This window comes from Coturnix japonica, chromosome 4 (genome assembly GCF_054131305.1).
Source record: "Coturnix japonica strain WE chromosome 4, WE-NBRP24, whole genome shotgun sequence".
Lineage (NCBI taxonomy): Eukaryota > Metazoa > Chordata > Aves > Galliformes > Phasianidae > Coturnix > Coturnix japonica.
In genome coordinates this window covers 83,044,124-83,069,578 of record NC_140666.1, presented here as the reverse complement: position 1 = coordinate 83,069,578, position 25,455 = coordinate 83,044,124, and the positions used below count along the sequence as shown (strand labels likewise).

At 45.0% G+C, this 25,455-nt stretch overlaps 2 protein-coding genes across 34 annotated transcripts in view; one reads left to right on the top strand and one right to left on the bottom strand.

Moving 5' to 3' along the window:
* The window catches only part of ADD1 (adducin 1), a 49,284-nt gene extending 43,339 nt beyond the window's left edge, over window positions 1–5,945 (top strand). For 15 of the 25 annotated variants that reach the window (XM_085545781.1, XM_085545777.1, XM_085545776.1 and 12 more), the window contains one exon: window positions 3,618–5,945. In XM_085545781.1, the coding sequence (XP_085401907.1) occupies window positions 3,618–3,970 (353 nt within the window). In that variant the 3' untranslated portion in view covers window positions 3,971–5,945. Of the gene's footprint in view, window positions 1–503; window positions 539–3,617 lie in introns of those variants that run through there. The other 10 variants (XM_032444079.2, XM_085545789.1, XM_085545788.1 and 7 more) reach the window with 2 other exon arrangements.
* A 233-nt stretch (window positions 5,946–6,178) lies between these two features.
* On the bottom strand, window positions 6,179–25,265 carry SLC75A1 (solute carrier family 75 member 1). Of its 9 annotated transcripts, XR_014945529.1 has the most exons (14): window positions 25,190–25,265; window positions 23,642–23,825; window positions 21,947–22,043; window positions 19,101–19,204; window positions 18,382–18,540; window positions 15,922–16,110; window positions 14,188–14,314; window positions 12,542–14,100; window positions 11,644–11,755; window positions 10,655–10,763; window positions 9,468–9,558; window positions 8,053–8,100; window positions 7,366–7,455; window positions 6,265–7,021 (listed from the first exon to the last, which is right to left on the bottom strand). XR_014945529.1 is itself a non-coding variant. In XM_015862610.3 (13 exons), exons 2-13 carry the CDS (start codon window positions 23,810–23,812, stop codon window positions 6,915–6,917), a joined length of 1,386 nt encoding a protein of 461 aa, XP_015718096.2. In that variant the 5' UTR covers window positions 23,813–23,825; window positions 25,190–25,265; the 3' UTR covers window positions 6,265–6,914. The 9 variants fall into 9 exon arrangements, 6 of the variants coding, with proteins under 6 accessions (XP_015718096.2, XP_015718097.2, XP_015718098.2 ...); XR_014945527.1 differs by lacking the exon at window positions 14,188–14,314 and having other exon boundaries at window positions 6,179–7,021; window positions 10,655–10,846; window positions 12,542–12,650; XR_014945528.1 differs by having other exon boundaries at window positions 12,542–14,314.
* Window positions 25,266–25,455: the final 190 nt, after the last annotated feature.

Below are 25,455 nucleotides of genomic sequence, written 5' to 3'. Positions count from 1 at the left end.
CTTGTGTTTACCAACCAATTTATGGCTTATTTTCTGCAAGAAAGAATTGCTCTTATGAAATGAAATGATGTCTGGTGCTGAACCAGGCACAAATCAAATGCTTTGGTAAATCTCCTTCAGTGATTGCACATTTCTTAAATGTTATTGTACTTGGATTACACCTCAGTAAATAACTTTCCAACTCAGTTTGCCTATTAGTTCCATTATTTGCTAACCTTCCATAGTAATTAAAGCTGAAACGAGACAGGGCTGGGGGTCTGTAATTTCCTTGCAAAAGGATGCAATAATATTCTTGAACAGGTGTAATCTAATTCTTGTCTTGTTTCCTCTACCTTGTACATCGGATATATCACTTGTCTGTTAGTCCTTCATTCACTACTTCATCTCATTCTGTTTTCTATAAGAATGGTTGCAACCATTCTTCTGATTTAACACAATGGCTGTGATGAATGCATAGATTCTCTACTTGTGCTTTTTTCTTCTTGTGGCTGCGTTACAAACAGGAGATGGATATGCTAAAGAGTACCTGTTACCATAGTAAGTATCATTCCATACTCTGACCGGCTTACGTGCTTTGCTTCACTCCTGCTTCTTTGTTTCCAAATTTTCTGTTGTTGTTGTTGCTGTGTTTTGTAAAAAGCAGCTTTTTCAGCTGAGACTGATTTCCTTCTGTCACGAAGCTCTGGGTAGTTACGGACCCTGTGTCCAAGTGCACTGTGTTTGAAAGACACTGCAGAAGAGACATTGTGTGTTTTCATACCTGTGTCTGATTATTACAGTTTCAAAAGGAATAGTCTGAAGTTGTCTTCCAGCTGTAGCTGAAGCAGGTCTGAGAGTTCTGCCCCAGGTTTGCTGCTGCCTTAGACCAGGTGATGAAAGTCCCTTATCTACTCCAGAGCAACACTGACACTGATAATCCAGCAGGCTTCTGTGTGGAGGTGGAAATGGAGCTGCCCACGTGTTGGCTGTAAGGAAACTCCAGCCAAGGAAGGGCAGCAAGTACTTGGTGGCAGCAACACTACAGCTGTCTCAGCCAGCGCTGCAGGGCTACCTCAGATTATACTTGAAAGTAATAAGGATGTTTGGCCCACTCCATTTGTGTGTCCTGTTGTACCTGGAAGTCAGTGTGTTTGTCATAGATACGAACATTAAGTTGCAATGTAGAGAACTGGGATGCTACTATTGAGGTTTTAAACCCTGAGCATTCTTTTAAACACAATTCTGGCGTGTGAGCTTTGCAGGACAAACATACAGCGCTTATTTCAGAGTCTGGAGCAATAGAAACTGCAGGCCGTGACAGCTTTGGCTGGCACAAGTCCTGCCGGCAGCAGTGTTCTCTGTCTGCAACCACTCCTCAGTTCTTCTTCTCATATCCTTCCTGTTAAAGTGTGGTTGAAGTCAGGAAAGTGTCTCATGTTGAGTTATAGCCCAGTTGGTGTGTTTGTCCTCATACGTTTATGTTAAAAAACCGTAAACCTTTATTTTCGTAAATGTTGCTTGTAAATAAAAGTATTAATTTTACTTTTCAAAGCTCTCTTATGCCAAAATAGAGAGGGAGAAAATGGCTGTAGGCCTGACTGCTCTGATGGGGGCAGGAGGAAAGGACGCCTGAAATGTTCACAGTATTGTTTGATTCTTATACTGCAAATGTTGTGTCTAATCGATAAATCTTCCTAATCTTGGTCCAGCAGTGCCTTTAGTGAGCCAGACAGACGGGGAGCAGGTGTTTGCTTCATGCTGCTCTGTTTAGTGGAGATGCTGGTAATTTGGCAATCTAGGAGGGATAGTCCTGTTCCATGTATGCTCTGCTTAGCCCAGCTGGCAAGTGCTGTCAGTGCCTGGAGCTTCCCAGGTGCCCGTGGTAAGAAGTTCTAAAGTGGCAAATCTGAGTGACGGTCCAATATGGCACCTTCCTAAAAGCAGGCTGATGCTTTCAGTGAAATCCAATCCAACAAGATGGGAGCGGCAGTGCAGAGCTGTGGGTGCTTCTGACGTTCCTTAGGAGGAAGTTTTTCATACAGAGGGTGGTGAAGAACTGGAACAGGTCACCCAAGGAGGCTGTGGATGCCCCATCCCTGCAGGCATTCAGGGCCAGGCTGGATGTGGCTCTGGGCAGCCTGATCTGGTGGTTGGCAGCCCTGCACATAGCAGGGGGTTGAAATGGGATGATCATTGTGGTCCTTTTCAACCCAGACCATTCTATGACTATGTATGTATATGACACATCTGTACACATTAGGCCAGAGGCTCAGGAGACAGCGTGTGCTGAACATCATTGCTTTCTCTCTTTTGCTGTTTTACGCCCTTCTCGTGCTATAACTTTTAAACTTCTAACCTGCGTTGAGCGTTTGGAGCTGAGCTCTGGTTTGCTGTGTTTGCTTAACACCTGAGATGGCTGCGGTGCTCGGGGGGAGACAGGTTGGAACAGCCCATGGGGATGGTGTAGGGCTGCAGGTCTGGCAGTAACGAGGTGGGCAGTTTGTTCTTTCCCTGGGGATAACGGGGGAAGTATAAACTGTGTGCTGTGAATTCTTTTGAAAGCCTTTAGTGTTCTGAAGATGACGGTCTGAAGACAAAACCAACCTTAATACAGCTTTAAACTGGGGGAAAAAAGATGCTTTTCTTTTGTGCCTGCCAGTGGCCTGGATTTAGTTCCAAATTCCACTCATGTTATGCAAGGAAGAGATGTTTGACACCACAAAGGAGGCGCTTCTCAGCTGCAGCGCAGTGATGAAAAATGGAGGGAGCTTTAGATGAGCTCATTGTGAAATGATGCGCAGAAAGGAAAGATTTCAATAGAACCTGTGTGAAACGCGATGGTTCGAGTGAGGGGTGCTCCAGGTTGGAGGGCAGTGCTGAAATTCACCTCTGGACGGGGATCATTGACCCTCCTTCATCCAGGGCTGAGAGCTGCTGTATCGCGTAACCTGCTGAGCTCTTTTAATTGGATAAACTACATGGGCTTTACTTACATGACCAGAGTCCATAACTTATATTCACATATCTCGCAAAAGCAGTGAAGCCTTTGTGATAGGGAAAGATATTAATAAATTACATCCTGTAGATCTTGTGGAAAAGAACATTATGCAAATCCACACGTGGCAGTTAAAAGCTGGCAAGCCAGCAGTGGGCAGTAGTTAAAATCAGCAAATCCTGCTATCCCAGCAGGTAGAAACAAAAGGGAAAGTCAAGATGCTGAATATTCATGACGCTGCCTTCAATGCCAATGAAAACTGTAGGCTCACATGTCGTGTTGCTTACAGATGTCACCCATGAGACAGAAGTGAGACGTCTTTAAGGTCTTTTCCAACCTGAGTGGTTCAGTGACTCTGAGTCTCAGCAGTTCCGTTCCTGCTGCCTGACGCCCACAGAGCGCGGTTCAGCTTTAGCTCCTCTGTGGTTTGGAACAAAACCAAACAACACGTTTAAATGTTTTATTTCTGTCTCTGTGCTGAAAGCTAAGGAAGAACAGACCTATTAACCTATTACAAAGGCTTTCACGCGAAGTAAATATTTTAGTTTATTATTTTATAGAAAGCACATACCGTCACTTGCTTGGTTTTCTGTGTGCCGGGGACACGCTGAGCTAACTGTGCTGTTATCTGTCCGTCCATTAGAGACACAGCAGGACCAGACCTACAGAGATGACAGTGATGCTGCAACTTTGAAGCAAACCCTCCCAGATCTCACCCCCGATGAGCCTTCAGAAGCACTCAGCTTCCCTCCCTTAGGAAAGGAGGAAGGGAGATGCGATGAAGATGTGTCCAAAAGCCAAACAGAATCACCTGCGGCAGCAGATAAGGAACCCCAGCCTCAGCCTGCGGAAGAGCCGACGACTCCAACAGCTGAGGAGGGGACGGCGGCTGATGCAGGCAGTGATGAATCTCCAGGAAAGTCCCCATCCAAAAAGAAAAAGAAGTTTCGCACTCCTTCCTTCCTGAAGAAGAGCAAAAAGAAGAGTGACTCCTAAAGGCCAAGAACTGCAGAAACACTGTCATGTTTTAAAATTCATTAACCACTAGAATGTACCAGATTGTACTGAGTGTTTTGTCTTATTATGTCCATGAATGCAGCAAGTAATCCAACCAGCCCCTCAAGTTATGGCTTGATCGTTTAAGGTTATAACCAGAAATTAACAGCCAAAAAAGGTGCTAATCCTGTGTTTTCAGCAGCTACCACCGATCTGATCCCAATTTCTAAGCAAATGTAAATGACTTCCATGTAGAGGCGTTGAATCACTATTTATACCTTAAAGCCTACACCGCTTTACAAAGAGTAAAACCAAGCTTTTGCCATTAAGAGTGCAACACAAATTGCTTACCAGGAGCAAAAATTCTGCTCCGAGTCATAAGTAAATTTCTTGTTAACTGGTGACTTTCAGCGAGGACGCTTTGCAGTGGTGTTTCCAGGGGGATACGCTCTTGAGCTGACGTGTGAGCTTTGTGATCTTGTGGTTACAGACCAGGTTGTAGTGAAGCTTTCTGACTATCCATTCCTCCCTCCCTTTTTCCCCGCTTCTGACCGTAGTAACAAAATGGAAGCGTTGAAACCATCCTGCTGTAGGACTGAAGTAACCGCGGCTGTTTGCTGGCGCTGTGTGCTGACAGTGGAGCCCTGTGCAGGGAATTAATGCAGCTGGAGGGAAATCGGCTCCCCAGGAATCTGCCAGACACGATTTGACTGCTGGGTGCAGTTAAAGGTCAGTCCTTGCTGATGCAAAGCCCGGTTGGCTGCACTTTAGGCCTTAGCACGGGTTTGTCCCACCTGTTCAAAACTAGCTGGGGTGCACGTGCAGACCTGCTGCACAGATCCCTGTCTGCAGCATTTTGCTCCTATTTCTTCCCGTGATGGAAATGTAAATGTGTTACGCTGAGCATCGAACCTTGTTTTGCTATTATTGTCACTTACAAAAGAAAACCTCACAACTGGTATTTCTTTATTCTGTTGTTCTTGTTGCCAGCAGTAAAGTACAGGAATTCCAGCTAACCCTCCTAAGGATGTATTTTCACAGACGTTTGCTATAAATGTTTGTTTAATATGTAGCATGGTCAAGAAACTCACTTTCACTACTGAATTAACTCCTCTCCAGTTACTGCCATGCTTCCGTCTATCACTAATTGTGTAAGTAGTCTGACAATGAGAGGTGATGCTGGCAGGATTCCCCCGGCGCTCTGTCCTTGTCCCAGCCCCAGGCAGGGAAGGCAGGACGGCCATCGCCTCCCAGTGGCGGCACTTCTGGGTTTAACAACAGAAACATTGAAAACTCCTGTATGGGAGAGGGCAGTATGTGCAGCAAACAGCACGTGGTGTCAATGTCAGGACAATGTCAACAGCGGAGAACTTAATGCCTTACAATTCATGTAGTAGAAAGCATCAGAGGAGAGATGGGTTCAGCAGCTGGGGGTCAGAGAGGCCTATATTAGGCCTGGGGCGTTGGAACCTTGGGTTGGTTTCAGACAGTGAAGGGAAAATGGGATGGCAATCAGGGCTGTAAGGCTTCAGATGAGCAGAGCTTTCCAAGCAGCATTGAATGCTGTGAGGAATGGGACCTTGCCCGGTTGGGATGGGTAGAGGTGCGGTGGGAATAGGAGCAGCAGTAACTCACTGTGCGAGAGAGACCCCTGAACAGCCATGGTTAGTCAGGGCTGCATGGCACTAATGGCTTTCAGCTTGTACTTTAACCTTGTATGTCCTCTGTACACTAGGAAGCATACAATACTTATTTTGCTAACTTGTGTTCTATTGCAGGGTCGTAATTAAATGACTAATTGCTCTATGTTTCAGTTCATTAATGGAGTCCCTCCATTTATCTCTGACCACATATGCAATGACTTTTAATTTCAAATTTTGTAGTTTGTTCTTTTAATTCTTTGTATTACCAATGGAACGTAGTCATGTATGCTATGGTTACACACTCCGGGGCAAATAAAAGTCCTGTGTTTTTCTTTCTCTTGTATCAATTAAGTTCTACTCACAAATAAAACTCTTTAAAAAAAGCCTGTTCCCATTTGCTTTCAGAACTCGTCCTGTTCTACAGCCGTAGGCCTGAACCTTTAATTCATGGGCTCCATGTTCTGGTGGGCATTTAGCAGTGATTTCATGTTGGCTGCTGGGGGATTCTGGTCACTCATGTGGGCTCCTGGACTCCAGATTCGCTGTCCAAATCATTGCAGCGCTGTTGTGTTTTTCTGACTGGGTAAAGCACAGCGTAACAGTTTATTTGAAAATATAAACAGTGTTTGGTCATCAGAAAACATGCAGTACTAGAAATATAAAACAGCTCAATTTAATTGTATAGTAAAACCAGCACATTAACACCAAAGTCAGGCTCAGGAAGCCTGGAGTGTGCTGCTCGCTCTGCTTTGTGATTGTCAGGTTTTAAGGCAGTTGATTTGGCTCCTACCAGCTCCACTCACAGGTAACTCATGCTGCGCAGCATCCACTGTCTGTCAGACGGCTCCTGTGAGTTGTTCTGTGCCAGCTGGAGGCAGGACAGTCCTCTCCGTGGTGGCTTTGGGCACTGGGGTTCATCGGCTTGTGCTGGTGACAAAGGAGATGCGCAAAGAGCGGCTCCTTATGGGCTGCAGTGTGTTGGCGGGCAGCACTTGACGTCAAATTGTCGTTTAGGGGCTTGGTGTGCAGCAGCACTGCCATAAGGCCGGTCTCAGCTTGCCAAGCCTCGTCTGGTGCTCTCAGTGCTTTACTGAACTGCAGCATGTTTTGTTTTCCTTGTTTTCATTTTCAAACCTGTCCAAGGCAGCTGGGAGGCCGTGGTAACTGAAGTGCTCATGGAGGCCATAAGAAAGCAGCAGCAGTTACTGCATCCCCTTCTCCCAGTCTGGTCAGTGGACTCAGGTGTTGAGAATCAGGTGGTGGGGAGGTCCTTGGAAGCTGCTCTGGTGTCTGACCTTTGCCTACTCCTCCTTCGTCTGCTGTTTGATAGAACCGAGTAAAACGAAGGGGATGAGGAAGAAAGCTCCGCAGATGGTGAAGCAGCTCTCTGCCCCTGCCAGCCAGTAAACTGAAAAGGAAACAGATTTTGTTCTGTTTAGTATTACTGTCCTTGTGCATACGTGAACTGTGCTCTGCAGTTGTTCTGCCACTTGGTTTTGCTGTACTCTGAAGTTTGTCTCTTCCCTTCCATAAACTCGCTGCCCACAGGAGCAGCACAGAGCAGCTGTTTGTCCCTGTGGTCAGGAAACAGGCTCTGACCTTACTCGGATTTAACTGAGCTCAGAGTTAAGGCAGGGACACGCTGTGTGGAACAGGTGTTGGGTTCCCCTTCCCCACTTCCTTCTGCCCCAGCCGGGCTGCAGGCACCTACAATGACAGTTGTGCGTTGGCTGGACACGCAGCCCCACTCACCTGTGGCTGACAGGACAGGTCCCAGCGCCCTCGCCAGAGCCCCCAGGCTCCTCAGGATCCCCATAACTCTTCCTTTCTGGCTGGCAGAACCTGCACAAGCAGAGCCATCAGTCAGCGGGGAGCTTTGTATTGCCTGGGGCAGGGGCAGCATGAGGGACAGGGTACAGCTCTAGCTCTTGGGGCCTGCTTCTTTTGGACGTATTTCCCACGTGCAGCTGTTATTCCCTTCATTTCACACTTGCTGCCTCTACATGAAGAGCTACATGTGCTTCTCTACATTTTAAAGCAGTCCTGGAATTGCTGAGGCAGCGCAGCTTTAGCAATGACCATCACCTCGCTTGTCCCCTCAGCCAGCACTGCCTTGTGGCAACCTCAGTAATGAGCCAAAGCTAAAGAAAGCTCTGTCTTCTACAGCTGCCAACGCAGCTACATCTGCTTTGCGAGGTAACGTAGCAACCACTACCACACACCCCCATCTTTTCTGAGGAATCAAGGAATGATTTCCCTCAATAAATGCAGCTGGGAGGAGGGCACACTTCAGCCAAGAGGCCTGAGTCACTCATCCTGCATTTCTGTATGGGGTGCACCAAGGAGCTGAGTGAATTCCTGCTGCTGCATCTCTAAGCTTTGGGTCAGCTCCTCATTTGAGCCCACTGCTGCACAAAGTTGAATTGATTGAGCGCTCACCGTAGCCTGACACCACTGCAGACAAACACGGGATAACAATGGCGGCAGCTGGAAAAATCCACAAAACAGACCGTCAGTGAACAGTTCAGTTACGAGCAACAGTGACAAACATGTGGTGCAAACGTTACAACTGCAGAGAAAAATGCTGAGCTCTGAGGCACCGTACCAACAATGAATCATAAGGTTTAATCCAGTTCAGTAATGAAAACACCCCCTCAAAGCCAACCTGCAGGAAGAGCCCGGAGCCAGGAATGCTCCGTGCAGGTGTTTCCCATTAGTGCTCCATTCCAGGAGCCCCTGGGAAAGGGGCAGCCAGGTCAGAGCAGCCAACTGGGACAGTTCCAAAGCGCTGCAGACCCGTCAGTGAGGAATCGCTCACATTTCCAACAGGCTGCGAGGTGACTGTACATGGAACAGCCCTGTGCTGTGCAAAAGGCTTTAGTCAGGGATGGGAGCGGTGACAGCCTTCTGCCTCAGAAATAAGAGAGTTAAATCCAACAAGAGCTTACAACATTTTAACCACAGCCAAGAGCTATGCAGCCTGCACTGCCCTCTTACTGAAACAGGGGCCTTCCCTGCCAAGAGGGAAATGCTTCCAGCACGCAAAGCTGAAGCGTTTCTGGGAAGGAAAGGACAACTGGAGAGCAGAAGGATCAACTGTGAACTCCTGGGGCAGAGGAAGGAGAGAGAGGGGGAAGTGGCTCTTTGTGGATGGCTGAGCTGGTGTCCTGCACCCAGGTGTGCAGCTTGGAGGAGCAGGCTGTTAACACAGAAGCACAGTTAGTTACACAGAATGAACACCAGCTCCCAATGAGAGGCTGTCAAAATCAAGGTGAGCTGTAGGTAAGATGTAGATTTTGAAGCCTGTCCAACATAAAGCTGCTCCTGCACTAGTAAGGCACTAAGTAAATGTGTTTGGTGATTGAGAGTTTACTCTTTCATCATTAGTCTTATTTGAAGCTGCTTAGCAATAGCTGGCAGTACAGGGAATATCTGAAGTCTTTTTTTCAGATACACATTTCAGTAATGCTCCATCACAGATAGATAAATAAAAAGAGCCAAAGCATTTGTAGCTGCCTCCCGGGGTAATGGCTACCGCTAAAACATGAAGAGATGCTCTCCTGGTGTTTCTCAGTGAATATTGTTCTTCTAAGGTCTGCTGAAAGAAAAGGCAAAAAAACCTTGAGGGCCTCACAGTGAGGTGGGACAACAGGAGCACTGGGATGCGTTCAGCCTCACCATGGTAACTTCCTTAGATACAAACAGCATCAGAAAACAACAGATGCTATTCCTTCTAGATCTGATAAACAGACACAGCAGCTGCTGGTACATGGGTTGAAATAAGACATGCAGCTTTTCTTTTTCTCTTTTTTTTAAATCAGCAGAAAAATTCCTTGTGCTTTTGAACAGCTCACCGAAAGAGTACAGCAACAGGCCGGCGCTCAGCAGGGTCACGTTGGCAGCCCATCCAATGAACAGGAACGCTGGAATCAACAGCAGAATGGCCTGCGGGATGGAGGAGTCACAGCGTTACATCTAAGCCGTACTTGTTACAGCCCAACCCCAGCTGTCCCGCCACGTCTCTTCTGCTGCTGGGCTCACACTTAGAAGCAGAAAGCCCTTTCTTTCTGCATGGAGGCTTTAAATTTAGCTGGATGGCCACACATGGGCACACTTCACCTCTCAATTCTCTCACTATCGCACTGTAGACCATCTATGTGCTCAAGTCACCCTCTAAGATCAGGCTGTAGTTACAGCCCATGACTATCCAGCTGCTTCTCTCACATGATTTACTTCTTTCCCCCTCCTCGTTCTGAGTTGAACAGTCCAGAAATCTCACTTTAACTCTTTATTTCCTGAGCTAGAACAAGAGATGAAGAAGTTTGCAAGCAACAGGTCTACAGCTCCTCTGTTTGTTCTGAGCAGCGCTGGCTGACTCGAAGGGCCACATCCTGCCCTTGAGCTTTTGGAGCCCATACTAATGGAGCCAAGAAGAAATGCATAAACTGCAGAACAGTGGCAACAAACGCAGTGGGGTGGCAGGGAACATGGAGGCAGCGGATGCAGAGGATAAAGCGGTGCTAGCAGGGCTGTGCCAGCTTTCTTTCACAGGGCAACGTTTCCTCTGCGACACAGTGGGCATATCCTACGTTCTGCCTGGCAGGGAGCAGGATGAGGGTGGTTTCATAAGCAGAAAGAGCTTTCAAGAAAAGCCAGAAAGGGATGACAGGTCAGCTGGGAAGCTGCTTTAGCAGTTTCAGCATCTACACCATAAGAGAAAACTGAAACAAATCACAATCTTCACAGCACTTCTCAACTTGCACAACTACTGCTCACACTCCCTACTGCAGCTACCCATGAAGAACTTAAAGTTTTGGTCTCAGAATAGCTGACATGCCAAGAAATGCCTCTGATATTCCCAAGTTCAGTTAGAGCAATAGCTGCTTATCATTCACATCCAGATAAATAAATGAAAACATACATCTCTTTTGATCAGACAAGTACAGCTATAGACTCCAGCCATCTCATTGCTCTTTGGACTGAAAATGGACGCATCAGACTTGTGGGGGAAAAGAAAGAAAACGTCGACATATATATTTACCCTTTTTACGGCTCTGATTTCATTTCCTGGCTTTATTCGGCGAGCGTAGCCTCCCTGGATCACAGCCATTGTAATTCCAATAAAGAAAAACATCTTGCCCTGCTGCATACTGGAAGGGAGGCAAAAACAGTTGACACAGTCATGCACACAGCATTCCACCCTGGGACCGGCAGGTGCAGTGCAGACCCTCTCCTGAACGTGAGAGAGAAAATGCTTTTAGGTGTTCACACAGGCAGTGCAAAGCTCTTAGATATATCTGACATTCATTTCCATGGCAGGAAAACAGAAAGAAGATAACAGATCTTATGTGGAGATGGGATGGCTGCCAGCTGTACATCTCACTACATGGCTGTGCTGAAAGGACTGTGCAGAAGGCTTAACACACTAGAAGACTTTTCGTTGTTGCATACAGGTTAGTTAAGCCACAAACTGTAATGAAAGACAGACATAGAGAGGTGAGACAAAATCCTGAGAATTGCTCAAAGGAAAAGACAACCATGAGGAATCAAGCTGTAAGATCATGTTCCTGCCTGGAAACCTTCCTAGGAGCTGGCAGGAAAAGTGTTTCAAGCTGAGCTTCTTTTAGGGGATTCTGTTCTCTTTCTTCTCTAGTGACTGACTAAGGGAAATCAAACTCTGTGGTACACACCATATGCAACACAGGACTCAGATGAGCAATACAGTTAAATAGCTATTCCTTCATCCTTGGCCTTCTTGTGTTCTGATACTGAAGAACTCTTCTGGGGAGGAAGAGAAAAGCTTCTACGCAAATCAATCAGTACATTCCCCCAGCTGTAGGTATTTCAGGAGCTTTAATTTAATCTTGTGTATTGACTTTCTTTTTAGGTCCTAGAAGTCACAAATCCAATGAGCATTTCCTGTTGTGATATATAGTGTGCCTATTTTGTCTTAAATTCTTCCCACAGAGCCCAAGCAGAACTGAATGCAGTGATTGGTTTTTGACTGACTGACCTCAGGGTCTCTCTTACCTGCTGAACTGGAATCTCTGGTGAGTAAGAAAACTCAGTGTGTACTCCAATCCAGAAAACAGGAAGAGGTACAGGAAGTAAGCCAGGCCCAAGAGTTTGAGGTTCTGAAGATCTACAACAAAGAAAACAGCCCCCAGAAAAAGAGAGAGAAATGGTGGGGTTTTTCAAGCAGTGCTTGAAAATATAACAGCAATAGTGGAGTGACATTTAATAACTGTACAAGGATCCTCACTTTAAATATCCATACAAGACGTGCCACAAAATGGTTTCTGCACATTTCTTCCCCTCTTGTGAGAAGTGAGTCAAAATACCTCATCTCTCCCTGTGTCACAGTGCTCTCACTCACCCAGTCCAGTCCCTTTGCCTCACATCTGTACTGCTATCCAGCCCATGACTTCTTTCTTTTTAACCAGTACCTGCATGTAGTCTAAGACCTGAATGCTGCTTTCAGGACAAGATTGGCTAAACAGGGCCAACGTGCCAGGTGTACCAAGCAAATACTGATTTATTTCCTATGGTTTAAATAATTTAATGAATGGAAACGTCCAGCTTAAGCCCCACATCTCCATCTCCCCAAATAAGAAAAATCCGACTGAAGTTTCCTGGTTTGCAGCACACTCAAATGCCCATTACTCCATGCCCCTGCCCTTTTAAAGCCCTTCATTTACTTCATTTACCCCAGATCCCCCCATGCCTGAAGGACAAGGGAGCAGCAAATCAGTCACCCTCAAAACACTGATCTCTAAAACCAGCCTGAGTACATAAATCAAGAGAGTGAGTTGTAGAGCAGTTAACAAAGTGCTGCTTCCAAAATTGCATCACTAAAGTCTCTGAACAGAAACCATCTCCATGTACAGAATGGCATCCAATTGAACACAAACAGCCAACTAACACTTACTCTGATCTGAAGGGGCCTCCTTCCCTTGGGTGACTGCAGAGAACCGAAATAAAGCCAAAGGACTGAGCAAATCAGCTGCTGCCTGAAACCCAGATGTCACAGAGGAGACCTGATCAAAGAAAGAAGTTTATTTCAATAAGTGATGCAATTGCTACTGCAAGGAACTGACAGGAACATTCCAAACAGCCTGTGTGGGCACTGCTGGTTCTTTCAGGCAGCCAGTGACACCTCCTGGGGAAGCAACAAAAAATACCATTTTTAGAGAGAGATTCTTCAGAGCTATTTCTGATGAGATTCCAGACAGCAGCATTGTGTGGCTTCTTACAGGGGAAGATTTGCTTTGTGGCACTGCACAGCTCAACCTCATTTTGTATCCAGCAGCTCCATCCCTGCTCCTCATCAGCAGTTTGGGAGATGTTTATACTGTTCTCTGTTGAGAATTTAATCTTTTGTTTCTTTAAATATGAAATATATATACATGTAAAAGAAAAAATACTCTGCAAATTCTTAAGGAAACATCTCCCTTTAAAATAGGAGAATTTAGGCTGTCAGTTTGCAAGATAGTCACAGGAAGAAAGAAAAGAGACTACAGCATCCTAAGTAGTCACAGCTGGTATTTAACACCCCCAAAGCACTGCACAGGCTTTATGTGATGACCTTCCTTCTCAGCCCAGCTGGGCAAGGCACAAACTGCTGCCCCTTAGAGGCTGAGACTAAAGGCCACGTTACCAGGGGGACTTAGTGCACAGCCTGAGGACTTGCTTTGTAAGAAAGCTGTAAACAAATCAACCTTCCAAATGTTATTAACTCTACCTCTGTCTTGTTTTGATAGACAGAGCTTCTGAGCATCCAGCAGCACAGTTCTGGAGCCCATCAGTCCCACAACAACAGTCAGCTCAATAGAGCAGGCTATTATTACGTAAAGCCATAAAGCTGCTGATCCACATGAGGCAAACTGGGCTATTTATTTCCCCTCCGCTGTGTGTACTGCAGAGGGTAAACAGCCACTCCCAAGAAGAAGTTTCCTCGTGCTTTTATGAAGTCTGTAAGAGGATTTCCTGAAGCTGGCTTGTCGCAATCCTCAGTTCCTGCATTTGTTGGCATCACAGTGTTTGTAGCGCTGCACACAGAACCCAGGAGCAAGTCAATCTCTCCAAGAACGTCTGCCAGTAGTAAAAAACGTCTGCACTTTGTATGTCTTTTAATGATCATTCACATCAGATACGAATACTGCTACCACAAAGTTGATTTTATCTATGTAGAAATATACTTTTTCCTTTATAATTCTCCTACCTTTGCCCTACAAGCAATAACTGAGAAATGACTTCATCCACTGATAGATGAAAACTTTTTTACAACTGGTGAAAGTGTTCTGACCCCCCCAAATAATAAAGCCAGCAACACTCACAGCCAGCTTAGCTAAAAAACTGACACAAAGGGTCCAGAAGGGTCTAGATTCTACTAGGCACGTTTCTTTTCAACCCCTCTACCAAGTAAGTCATGGCAGCATTACCTTAGGCCACCTCACGTAAGTTTCTGGTCCTTTTTCACCTGAAAAACTTGGGGAACAGTGGGAAAAAGAGTAAGAAAGACAGCAAAAACTCTTTGGATGAAGTCTCATGCTTTCTACCCCTGACCCTGCTGACCTTCCTGGTTTTACAAGTTAATTCCAACACGAATGAAAGATTTGCTCTTCTCTTGAGCCTCCTGGACACAAACGTCCTTGTGGGTTCCTTCCAGCTTGGGGTACTCTATTATTCTATAAAAAGAGGACTGAGAGGAACATAAATACCATGAGAGCACAGAATGTGTCAAGGAAACAGATGTCTGATCCCATCGATGCATCTTCCTACTAGTTGTCATGACTATTTCCCTCTTTTTAGAGCTATGTCATTCCAGTGCATTCCACTCTGATACTCCCATAACACCTGCTCCACCGCAGTGCAGCCAAGTGCCAGAAGGCTGCCAACATGCCTGAATTTTCCCTGCAATCCAGAGTGAAAGAAAACTGCTCCTCTTCCACTCCAGGTGGGAGGACAAACCATGGTCACATTAGCAATTAAAGCCCATTTTGCATCACTGGGATTTGGCCACCTGACCCCAAGAGGGAACTGTTAATCCTCTTATTTTAATACTTGCTGCTGTGTGGGGGTACAGTGCAAAGTGCAGGAAGAGAGTACTCAGTTTCTTATCGTAATTCAGTCATGTTGACTAACACAGATTAGTTTACCAGTAGAACTCTCAAGAGGATAATGAAATGGGAAGAGGAGTGGTCAACAACCACGCAGTAAGGTCCTGTAGCTATTTATCTCTCATCAGCTAAGATGGAATTGTTACAGAACATGGATTCTCCAGCACTTTCTTACAATAAATATGTTGCCATCACCTCAGAATGTGCTGCTCAAGCCAACTGCAGGATTTTATTTGGAATGCTTAGAAAAAGCCAAATGGAAAAAGGGGAACAGATGACAAAAGGAAGAGCTATAAAAACATATAATTAATTAATTAACTGATAAAGTTGCAGTGATTGGGAAGGTGCACAAGCAAATAACTTCACATCAGACACACCCTGCTGGCAAACAGTCAGGGAAGGTCTGAAGTTTTGCCTGGGCAGGAGCACTGTGGACAAGGCTTGTGAGCAATTATTAGTAACAACAAATTCATTCGGCCATTGAGAGACCAAGCATGATTCAAAGGGACAGTGCTGCTTAGGAACAAGGGATAACAGGAAAGATTCGATCCAGCTGAAGACCTCAAATACTCAGATACCCAGGGCTGAATTCAGCCTCTCCCACACCATCAAGATTGTTCCAAAAGACTTTGTATCAGATACATAGCTTGGACAGCACCCAGTCACGCAATATTAAACCATAATGCCCATAAGTGCTCAGCTCCACAAATCCAAACAGTCACTGCATTTTAGCATATGTGGATACTTTGTCTGTGGAAGACAGAACAGCTCAGAGATAAGAGTCACTGCTACTTCAGTGCTCAAAATCATCAAGCACAGACAAGAGAACAGTTAAAAAAACAATCCAATATATACTGGGTAACTGGAAGAAGAAATCCAGTCTCTGATGCGTGCATTGTTATGATTGGCTGAAATTCTCCTCCACAGAGTCATTACGATCATAGCTTAAAAATTCATCCTCTCCCTCCCGGGTTCCCATTAGCTTTTGACCACAGCAAAAACAGCAGTTAATCATTCATGCTAACTGCAAACATTTCTCATATTGTACTGGGCTGGGAGGTGAGACCATCGTACAAACACTTCGATAATAGTAAACGCTAGTCCCAGGAATGAGCTGAATTCCTGAGATATTGGCTCAGCCCCTTCTTCATTACATCCAGTATCTCAGCAGTTCTCAAATCCCACTTACCCGCTTTTCTTTGGGAAGTGTCTCTGGAAGCAGGAAGAAGATGAAAATCAAGTCAGCTGCAGCAAACGTGAGCGCTAATAATGCTGAACGAAGATAGAAGACTTCTCCTTTTTCTGTCTCCATAGCTAGATACGCTCCAATCATGGGACCCAGGGTAAAACCAAGGGAGAAAGCAACACCAATCATTGCCTGCAGAGATACAAACAGACATTGACACAAAGTTTTAGACAACAGTTTGTTCAATTCTAAAACTAGACCCTTGGCATTTGCCTTAAAGAAACGTAAACATCAAATGTAACCACTCTGAGGATGTAAAAAATGCACAGCAAACAGCACTGAATATGAAAAAGCTGTTAATTACAAATAAGCCATTTTATTTTCACCTGAGCAGCAAAGTGGCAGTGACAAGCTGAAGTTTGATGAGGGGATATCTAGAGATACCACTCCCTGTATGATTATGAGTGAAAGGAAGCTGAGAAAGGCAAGAATGACTCTCACCTCAGGAACTGCTCAGCCAGCAAATCCTTCAGTCACCACATAAACTTTTGTAGTGTAAAACTGGAGAAGGAGGGATAGCACCATGGTAGGAAAATACAGTGATCACAGAGTCATAGAATGGCCTGGATTGAGAAGGACCACAATGATCATCCAGTTTCGACCCCCCTGCTATGTGCAGGGTCACCAGCCACCAGCCCAGGCTGCCCAGAGCCACATCCAGCCTGGCCTTGAATGCCTCCAGGGATGGGGCATCCACAGCCTCCTTGGGCAACCTGTTCCAGTGCGTCACCACCCTCTGTGTGAAAAACTTCTTCCCAATATCTAAGCTAAACCTCCCCTGTCTCAGTTTAAGACCGCTCCTCCTTGCCCTGTCACTATCCATCCTTATAAACAGCTGTTCCCCCTCCTGTTTGTTTGCTCTCTTCAAGTAGTGGAAGACCACAATGAGGTCTCCCCAGACTCTCTCTTCTCCAAGCTAAACAAGCCCAGTTCCCTCAACCTTTCCTCACAGGAGAGGTGCTCCAGCCCTCTGATCATCTTAGTGGCCCTCCTCTGAACCTACTCCAAGAGCTCTACAATGTCTATAGCTTCTAAATTGATTTGGTAATTTTTGTATTTAGGAACACAGCAAACAACTAGAGGCTTCTCAGAACTACCTGGGTGTAGTACAGATAGTAAAGAAAATTTATTAATTCAATGTGAAATGAGCACATTGGAAAGGAGGTAGAAACTGCACATTCCAGATGAGAGCTTAACAGAACACTGATTTGAGCCTTTTGTCTAAGTCAAACTGCTTAATAATACAACAGTACAGAATGTGCCTCACTTTCTTTAAGAGACATGCAGAGACACACATTCACACAAGGAACAAAACTTGTGCCACCCCAGGAGACCTTTTTTTTTTTTTGCTTTTTTTTAGTCTATTTGACTTTACCTGTACTACTAAACTAAAGGAGGTGAGATCATGCTCAGGTGTCCTGCTCTGTTTCAGTCTGCTCAAGCAGCATTCTCTCAGGCAATGCTACAGCACAGTTTGGGAATAGCATCAGTCAGAACTCTTTCCAAAAAGCTGAATGAAGATGCCTACTCTGCTTTAAAAAAGAAGAGAAGAAATAGTTCAGCCATATGGATGTCAGCCATGCTGTACTTGATCACAAGCCCTAAAAATAAGATGTGACCCATTTTATTTACTAGTCCTGCATGGCTGTCCTTCCTCATAAATTTATTTTGGTTCAACAGGATTATAAATGGTTTGGAAAATTCGTTAGCTATCACTGTGAAATCCCCTCCCAAGAAGCAGCTGTCCCACATAGTGATTTATAATGCTGTTAATCGAGGTTTGGAGCCCTGAGGCTTTTATAAAGTAAAAGATCTAACTGGCAATCCACAGCCAAAGTTCAGCCTGTAGGGTGTTTCCATCTGGTCTGCTGCCTTTTAGAAGAGGAAAGGGCAGCTGTTCATAACACTTGCTGCTCAGTCAGCCAAACATCACATCCATCACTCACTGAGCCCAGATCCTGAAGTCGGTGCATCATCCAGTGAAGGCAGGAGGCATATTGGGCAGCGCTGCTGCACTTCCACAGTTTAGAAAGGTGAGAAAAATTGGTTGTCCTGTAACTGGGATCCAGTTACCAAAATTGGGCCATTCTGAGATGAAAGATCTTTCATTTTCTCAGCTGTTATAATCAGGATTAAAGTCATCAACAGGAGTAATAGTTTTAACACTTAGGCCTGTAGTTGTTTTCACATCTAAGACACCTGCATTTCACCTGTAGGTAAAAGTCATTGATGAGTAAAGGCTGAGACTCACCACTAAAGTGACCTGGCACGTTTTCAAAAGCAACATAATGTTAAAGTCATGTTTTCACTTGAACACACATCTGAGGGAGACATCCTGAGCACCTGAAATCTATTACAAGAGAGACAATAAAGCCAAGTATATATCTCACATGTGTTACTCACCATGCCCTTGCTCCGTGCTTTTGGAGAGTGCAAGTCAGCAATTATAGCTGTGCAGAGGCTGACATTCCCTTTGCTTATTCCACCTATCATCCTGGAGAGAAGAAAAACGCCGAAAGACCGAGATGCAGCCCATAGTGCATAAGATGCTATCAAACCCATCTGCAAGCAAGAAAGAGTTTCTTACAGAAGGCAGGAAAATGTATTTTGTTTCTGCATGTTCTCCTGCTAAACATTTGTATTGTTTGTTTGTTTTGTTTTTCTGACTTTTATCAGCTGCTCCAAAAATTATACAACAGGCACACTTGAATATACTGATACTGGGCTATGCCCTGGAGAGCAATACGAAAGAGTAGAAACAAAGCCACAGAATCTCCATTTAACTGTGAGACTACCAATGGAATTAGAAGACTAAGGAAAACTCAAAGGAGCTACATCAGTCTGAGCATAAGACCACTTCAGTACATGCTGCTCCACTTGTTCCCAAGAGAATTTTGAGTTCAAAATAAGAGTTCTATTGGTAACATTTACGTACAATTATGGATCTGGGAACTTCAGTTTAATCAATCTGTTTTGGAAGTGTAACCAAGTGATTTGGCAAGAAGTCAACAGCCACCAGATCTAGAAGACTGAAGTTCCTATCTTCTGTGCTAACCACAGGACCACGGTGCCTTCAACTGCATAGTGAAATAACATGACTAAAACCAGTGTGAGACACATACCGCTGTCATCAAGATGACTGGCCTTCTTCCCAAGCAGTCTGACAAAGCTCCAGTGAGGGGAGAGGAGAAAAACTGAAGGATGGAAAACATTGAGCCAATCAGACCTAAAAAAGAAAATAAAAGGAAAAAGAAAAAAATGTATGTCATCAGATGTACTGCTTTCATCTCCAGGTACCAAGTCAAACTGCTCCAGACCTATCACTCCATTATGTCCATTAGAAACACATAATTAAATGTAGAACAACATCTACAAATAAAAGCTTAATCTGAAACCAAGTCATCCTCAGAACACTGATCTTCCATTGTTATTTCACTGAGCAGGCAAATCCACAGACAGACCAGAGTAATAGGGATAAGCTGAGTGAGTCACTGATTACTTCATGGGTGAGAAGTGGTTTGAAACTCACTGGTTATAATGGTATGCAGATTTTCCAATGTTTTCCAAACTGACTTCATATATTTTCTGTTCCTAATGCAGAGATAATGCAGCCTTTAATAGTCTTTTAAGAATTGTTTTATTGTTTGGACCTGATTCTGCCACATATAATTAGCTTTCCCTTCCTTCTTATCATGGAAAGAAGGACATAAGCGCTGCTGTTAGAGAGGCACAGTAAGAGGTAGGAGTGATTCCAACAGACTCCCAGTCTTTTGAAATCTGCCTCCAGCTTCTGTGATCTTTAATTCCTCTTTTCTCTTGCCATCTCTAGCTTCACATACACATTAATTTGCACTACGCACTCAACAAGCAGGCAAATAAATGCCTTGCTGTCACAATTTTTCCTCTGAAGAAAAAACTGGGTTATGCATCTCAGATCATCCTGTTATCAAAGCTGGAAAAGACTGAGGAGAGAGAGATGAGAAGTACTGCTCCCACCAAGCTTATGCAGGGCAGAATATTGATACTGAATATCTCAGGGGGAGCAGTTCCTTATAACAACTCAAAAGTCTAAAAGATTCTTATAGTTTCATACACTGGCAGTTTGAGAAGTAAACTGTAAGAGAATTAAGAGAAGTTTTCTTCCTCGAATGCCAAGCTTCACAAATGCCCAGCCATGCCAAATACAACAGGAATAAGCTGGGAGCTGGGGGTGACAACACCAGCAGTATCCTCGCTAACCAAGGTGTGGTCCCACACAGTGTGGACTGGGCAGAGCAGGGTGCCAGAAGCAGGGACTGTCTGGTGACAGTACAAAGTAAAACAAGTGGAAATAAGGCTGTACCTGTGATAAAGCTTAGGTGCAGGTCCAAGCCTGAGCTGAAATACAGCTCCTGAGTCACTGGGCAAAAGGTGTAGGCAGCAGCTGGTCAAAGCAGTTACAGTTCAATATCCTCAGAGCCTTGACATCAGCAAGGAAGGTTTCTGCCTTGAAGAGGCTGTAGCCTAAGCAAAGGTGAAAGACAACAGAGTATACCCTGCACTGGGAGAAACAAGATAACCTTGAAAGTATCTTTCCAACTGTATGCTCTGTGCTGCAGACAAAGGCAATGAAAGAATAAAGGCAACAGGAAGATTGTGGTGGCCTCTGCTTAACATCACAAGTGTAACAAACCTTTCCACTATAACCATCTAGGGTGCAGTCAGAAAAGATGGGCTGAAGAGCAGCTGACTACAATTAAGAATGCCTGTCCACCTTCCCCTGCTCCTGTAGCCTTAGTCAGCTCTCCAGTGAGCTAATTCAACTCAATATGGCAGAAAGCTAACCTAGGAAAAAGAAAAGGCTTCTGTTGGTTTAGAAAATCAGATGGATAAGGGGGGCTGTCAGAAAAACCAGCAGAAGAGATGGAATCAAATGTGGCATCCACCCTCATTGCCTACAACTGTCAGGTGATTAATGGACATTCCCATCACCGCCCACTACAGTTCCTGAACACTTTTCTCCTAAATAGAGAATATCAAGAGATAAAAGCTTCCTTTCTGAGACAAACATTTCATTTGTATGTTCCCAGTTACATGTTATATTTTCTTCAATGAACAAAAGGGTCAGGTCAGGAAAGAGAAGAGAGATTTCTCCTTCCCCGTGAAAGCAACTGAGCCAAAGCCAGGGATACAGCACTCCCAGGAGCGCGGCACACAGCAGGGAAAATGAAAGGTAACAAGTTGGACATGACTGTGAGTTCCAGCCCCTTGTCCAAACAGACTGTGAGAAGGACCAAGGAGGTGGCCTGCAGCCAGGCCTCAGAGCAGATAGAAAGCAGCTTCTGAGAGATTAAACTATTTCCTACCATTCAAAGCCAGTAATCTGAATGAATGTGAGCACTGGATTTCCTGTACTAGCTCTGCAGGAGCTCACCCACCTTGGAGTCTCCCAGTGACAGCAAAGGATTTTGGACCCTACAAGTCAGCAGCTCTGCTGCATTTTATAAGACTAATAAGACTTAGAAGCAGTGCTGCACTATAGCTGCCTAGGAGAGATGCTACTGGGCACACTGCAGGCTCAGCTTGTTGCTCATCAGGATGTTGAGGACCTTTACAGCAAGGTTGCTCCCTTCCAGTCAGTGCCCAGCCCATATCAACAACAGGGAACACTCCTTCCCAAGGGCAGGATCTCACATTTGTCCCCAGTGAATTTCATAAAGTTCTTATTGGATCACTCCTCCTGCCTGATTAGATGACTCCAAATGACAGAGATGTGCTGTCCAAGTGATTCCTCTTCGTTAGTCTTACAAAAGCAAAATCAATTATATCCTACTGTAGGAGATGCAAATATGCTACTTGTGGTGACTTCTTTGTGGGGTTTGGTTGTTTTGGCTTTTTTTGGTCCGTTTTACATCGTTCCACACAACAACATTGAGGTAACTTGAAAGTAATGCCATTTTTTATTATTATTTTTTTTTTAATTCCATACCTCCAAACAAGACACTGTTGTATTTCCTCTCTGGAGGCATTCCAACCATGGCTGCAAACCAGTCCACACCACGTTGCAATGACAAATAGAATCCATCCTGCAAAACAGATAGCTGGGAAGTAGAAGCAGGAAGATTGTTTCTCTGCTTTATTTCCAAAGACAGCTTCAGAGCTTAATGAACTAGTCACGATATTAAATGATCCCTCCTCTCCTCCCAGGGAAAAGCTTCCTGTTGTCATAGGAGAAAAGTAGCTTAAACTGTGAATGCTAACATGGGACAGGTAATTGAGGATATGTCTTTGGGTGGCAAACATCTGGATTAGAATTTTTTAAACTATCAGTCCCACTACTTCTAAAACCTAGACTAAAAATGGCATATTCCACATTCTTCAGTTAATAAAGCAGCCTGAGACATACTCTACCCCTCTACAGATAGAGTACAGATGATCTAGACTGGGAGAGCTAGGGATGTTAGATCCACAGGAAAGAAGAGGTGGAGAGAAACAGAATGGGTCCTGAAATGAGGAGGACTTGAAAAGAGGGTCCTTGAAAAAGAGGTGAAGATCTGGCTAGAAGAAATACTTTGGAGGCAGAGGAAGATCCCAGTGGTTACGGTTAGAGTTAGAGACAGAGCAGGAGAAAAGACAAAACCCCTACAGCTGCAGCTGGAGTGGGGCTGGAAAGGGACTGTGAGATAGAGATGTGGGCTGCAAAAATAATTCTTCCCTGGCAATTTCATCTTGTCTGCTAACAAACACCTGAGATCGTGAGCAGCTGCACAACATGGAACAGATATGACTTTCTGCCCTTCATTCCTAGGTCAGTAGTCATCTCCCTTCTAGGAACAGATGTTGAAAATAGTGAATGTGATGCTAGGGGTGGGAGAAAGTAGAATCTCCTAAGAGGTGACCCCACAACCTCTCTGAGCAGCCTGTACCAGCGCTCCACCACCCACAATGCACAAAGTACTTTCTGATGTATAGATGAAACCTCCTGTGTTCCTGTTTTCCTATCTGGTCCTTAGATACCACTGGTGAATGAATTATGAAAACCTCTGAGGGACTTCTTGCTGACACCACCGCTGTCAGCAACCAGACGATAAGGGATGGATTTTGCATACAGTAATATATGATTTGATTACAGAGCACATAATGCATTTAGCCATTAGTGTCTGGCTCTTTGTTTTGATAAAGAAGCCTGAGGGAAACTAAGTTATCAGCTAGATACAAATGCATCTTATACTGCAGCCAGATCTTCTATATCCCAGATTTCAGAACTAAACGGCGCTCAAAGGCAACACACATGATGACACATGAAAGCATTCATCTTTCAGATGAGATGAAGGTCATTGCAACAAACAATCAAATGAATAGGAAGAGCCAGGGCCAGTATAAAGTAATTACAGAGAACAGCCCTCAGGAAATAACTGAATTTTCCCTCAGCACAAATCTCTCATTTCAATGAAATAGTGAGAAAGAGGAATCTTATGTAAGTTCATAAAATAATAATAATAATAATAATAATAATAATAAATAAAATAAACATAAAAAACCCCTATCACTCCACAAACAGTGCTGGATGTTGTTCTGCCTACAGCTATTTACTATCTGCCCTGAGACAACAGAATTTTCTTCTAGCCTTCCTAAATAACTCATGCCTAACGTTTCTAGCAGGCTGCCTTCCTCTATTGCTTACCTCATTCTGGCTGTAATAATCAAGGATGGAAGGAAACAATGGCAAAATGAGAGCAAATCCCAACAAGTCAATGAGGAGTGCCAGGAAGACGATTGTAATAACACGACTGCAGTTCTGCTCTTGCTTGTCGTCGGTGGAGCTGCTGCTGGCTTCTCTCTGTCTCAGAGCCATGTTCCCAAGTGCTCTGTAGGTTCGTAAAACATTAAAAACATTGTAAAACCCATTGGTTTTAATAAATCAGGACTGAAAACACAGAGCACATTTTTATACAACTCCTATTCTAGACAAGACGTACCATATTCTACATACAAGTCAATGTGTATATAACATCCTGCTACACTAACTGAAGAACTAACACTTTGTTATGCTCAGTTATAAATATTTCCATGACATTTCCTTACGTGTGGATTCAATTTACCAGCACTGAAGTGTTGTTAAAGTTCAAACACCGTGAGGTAACCATGGAAGGGGGCCACGTGCAATCTGTTTAAGTTGTTGGCATAACACATTTAAATCTGCCAGTGAACAGAGCAGTTTGGTTGTGCTCAGGATCATAGAATCACAGAATATCCTGAGTTGGAAGGGACCCACAAAGATCATTGAGTCCATACAGGACCTCCCAAACCCAAACCCTATGTTTGAGAGCAGCATCCAAACACTCCTTGAGCTCCAGCAGCTCAGGGCTGTGCCCACTGCCCTGTGCAGCCAAGAGATGGGTTCATTAAGGCAACATCCATCTTGTTTTTCCTAACAATTTGAGTATTCATTCACAGAATTACATCACCAAGCTGAACTTCACTGCACTGTTCCTTACGTAGGGCAACATCCTTTACACGTAAATCACTGCCATTTCAGCTCGTGTGCAGCTTGAACCTGCTGATGCCTGCGCTGACCTTTCATGTAGTGGAGTCTGTGCTACGTGGCTGCAGTTTCTATCTTTCTGCCTTTGTGTTCCATTGCTTTTGTTGTTCCAACCTCTCCATATTTTTTATTTTTTTGCTGGGCAGGAAACCACAAAACATTTTATTAGGCCCCGGCATCCCGTCAATACAAACAAAGCACTTCACCTCGGCCGTAACATTTGATCTTTGTGAGTCATGGTTTGATGCAGGAAGGAGATCTGCTCCCTTGGATGCTCCTGATATCCCTCAGCTCTACCACTCCATCCTGGCCCACCTTCACCTGGAGGCCTGGCCTTGCAAACTGATACTCTCTTACCAACCCTCTTGAAATCACACAGCTCTGTCTTAACCCACCCAAACCTCCGGGAGGCTCCTCTGAGTCCTTAACAAAATCCTGGCTCAGGGTAAGCGCTGAATTTTTTAACCAGGGAAAAAAATACACATATAAATGAAAGGATTCCCAGAGCAGCACAAAAGCAGAGACAACCCGAGCGGGGGAAGGGGCGGCCCTTCGGAGAAGCGTCGTGCTCAGCTCGGAGCCCGGGCAGAGCCGCAGGAACCCGCAGTGCCGCCGATGTGAGCTGGGCCGCCCTCCCTCCATCCCTCCCACTCTCCGGCGGAGCCAGCCCCGCTCCAGGCCACCTACCTACCGCTCCTCCGCCCGCCGGGAGCCGTCCCTGGGGATGCTGCGGCTCCTCCCCGGCTCTCCTCGGCGCCGGGCCGCCTTCCTCTTCCGGCCGGGGATGCAGCCGGGCGCCCTGAGGAGGAGCCGCCTCCCGCCGCGCTGAGGGGAGCCCGCCTGGACGGGAGTGACGGCCGCCCCTCAGCGCCGACCTGCTGAGAGCCGGGTTTTCAGTCACAAAACGAGACTTACACTATGTCCTACTTACTATTATGCCAAATACACTTATC